The sequence below is a fragment of the Eucalyptus grandis genome, chromosome 5, assembly GCF_016545825.1.
Source record: "Eucalyptus grandis isolate ANBG69807.140 chromosome 5, ASM1654582v1, whole genome shotgun sequence".
In the NCBI taxonomy this organism is placed as follows: Eukaryota; Viridiplantae; Streptophyta; class Magnoliopsida; order Myrtales; family Myrtaceae; genus Eucalyptus; species Eucalyptus grandis.
Window position 1 is genome coordinate 32,910,710 of NC_052616.1, and position 1,620 is coordinate 32,912,329.

General features: G+C 45.2%; 1 protein-coding gene across 1 annotated transcript; it reads left to right on the forward strand.

Moving 5' to 3' along the window:
• Positions 1-324: 324 nt before the first annotated feature.
• On the forward strand, positions 325-861 carry LOC104446732 (hypothetical protein). Its single transcript, XM_010060552.2, has one exon. The coding sequence runs from the start codon at positions 325-327 to the stop codon at positions 859-861; it is 537 nt and encodes a 178-aa protein (XP_010058854.2).
• Positions 862-1,620: the final 759 nt, after the last annotated feature.

A 1,620-nucleotide genomic window follows, 5' to 3' on the forward strand; every position in this document is an offset into this window, starting at 1 on the left:
CCCGCCGCCCACTATTCATTTCCCCACACGAAACTGCTATCTCTCTCCACGACACCGCGTGCCATACAAGTTTCCCATCCATATATAAACACCTTCCAAGCTCTGCTCATTCCCACAGATCATCCTAAAACATAGACAGCTTTCTGATCATTTTTGTACACATCCAGCTCAGCAAAATCTGAGAAAGGCCCCATACAAAGCTAAGCCCCATTTCATCAGTCATCTCACACCCTGCACACTCTCTTTTCATCTTCTCTCATTTATCCTTTTGCAGCTGCAAGACTTTCTCAAAGCAAACACTACTCAGCTAGAGAGTGAGAAAAGATGCCGAGGAAGACGTCCGGGGTTTCTCGCCGCGCGTGGAACCTCCTGCGCCTGGCGCTGCTCTGGGCGAGGAAAGGCGGGGCGTTCAAGTTGCAGCTCCGCCTTGTGCCCAAGTTCCTCAAGACCATCGGCCAGGCGACGCCGCGCAGCCAGATCTGGTACAGGGAGCGCGAGCTCTCCTTTGATAAGACCCCGGTTGTCCACGTGAAGATGCATCGCCCGGGGTCGATGCGGTTTCCCTTGCCGCACATACCGTGCATAAATCCCCACGTCGATTTTGACCCAGAGTTTGACGAGGACGACCGACTGTGCTATGGGTATGAAGCCGTGAGGCAGAGCTTCCTTGAAAACGGAGGCGAAGAGGGAACTCATTTCGATGAGGAGCAGGCGGAGGATGGAAGAGTGGAAATTGAGGAAGATCGAGGGATCGACACAAGAGCAGAGCAGTTCATAGCTAAATTCTATGAACAAACGAAGTTGCAAAGGCAAATTTCATACCTTCAGTACAATGAGATGCTAAACCAAAGCGCGAGCTAATCCTCATTCAGCATTGATGATTTTCGCACCACATTCCATTTTTGTCAATGTATTTTTGTAAAAGAGTCGCGGCACTTTGTAAATAGTGCAAAGTTCTTGAGAGTTTCATTAATTTTTTGTCCACAGCTTTGGTGATTGATTTCTTTGGTAAGAGACAACCAGACCACCTAAAATGTCATAGCATATAATGCAAATAGAGATGAGAAGAACTTCGGAACAAAAATCATTCTGCATCAGCTAAGCAACTCTTTTGCAGGTTCGGTACATGCTCTTTGGGTTCAAGCCTCAAGGCTGCAAATTCGCCTCTAGCGCATGACGAAGGATCACGAAAAGCAGATCAAAATTCTGCTCGAGAATTAAAATTGCTTTGAAAAGATTTAGCAAAGCCAGAATTCCCATCCGACCCCAAAAAAACTAGAATTTCCTTAATCTTTTCACAAGTCAATCATGCACATCTTGTAGAGAAAAAAAAGGCCTTACATCGTTGGATTACTAATTTACTATAATACAACAATGAAAAAATACGACATATCTTAGAAGGGTACAGAATTGTTCTTAGCAATACCTCACCGACCTGGTGAGACTTGAGCTCGCAAGACTCGAGGCGTGACTGATTTAAATGCAGAAGAACTATTGTTATATTTTTCTCCATTGCCATCATCATGTTTCTCCTTATTAGGGTTACTTGTTAACAATTCCCTTTGCCGATTTTCTTGGAGGGAAAACTCTAATCGAATTGGCTATGCTTCATTAGGCAGC

Coding starts and splice junctions, on each gene's coding strand:
- LOC104446732 (XM_010060552.2), top strand. CDS start 325: ATGCCGAGGAAGACGTCCGGGGTTTCTCGCCGCGCGTGGAACCTCCTG.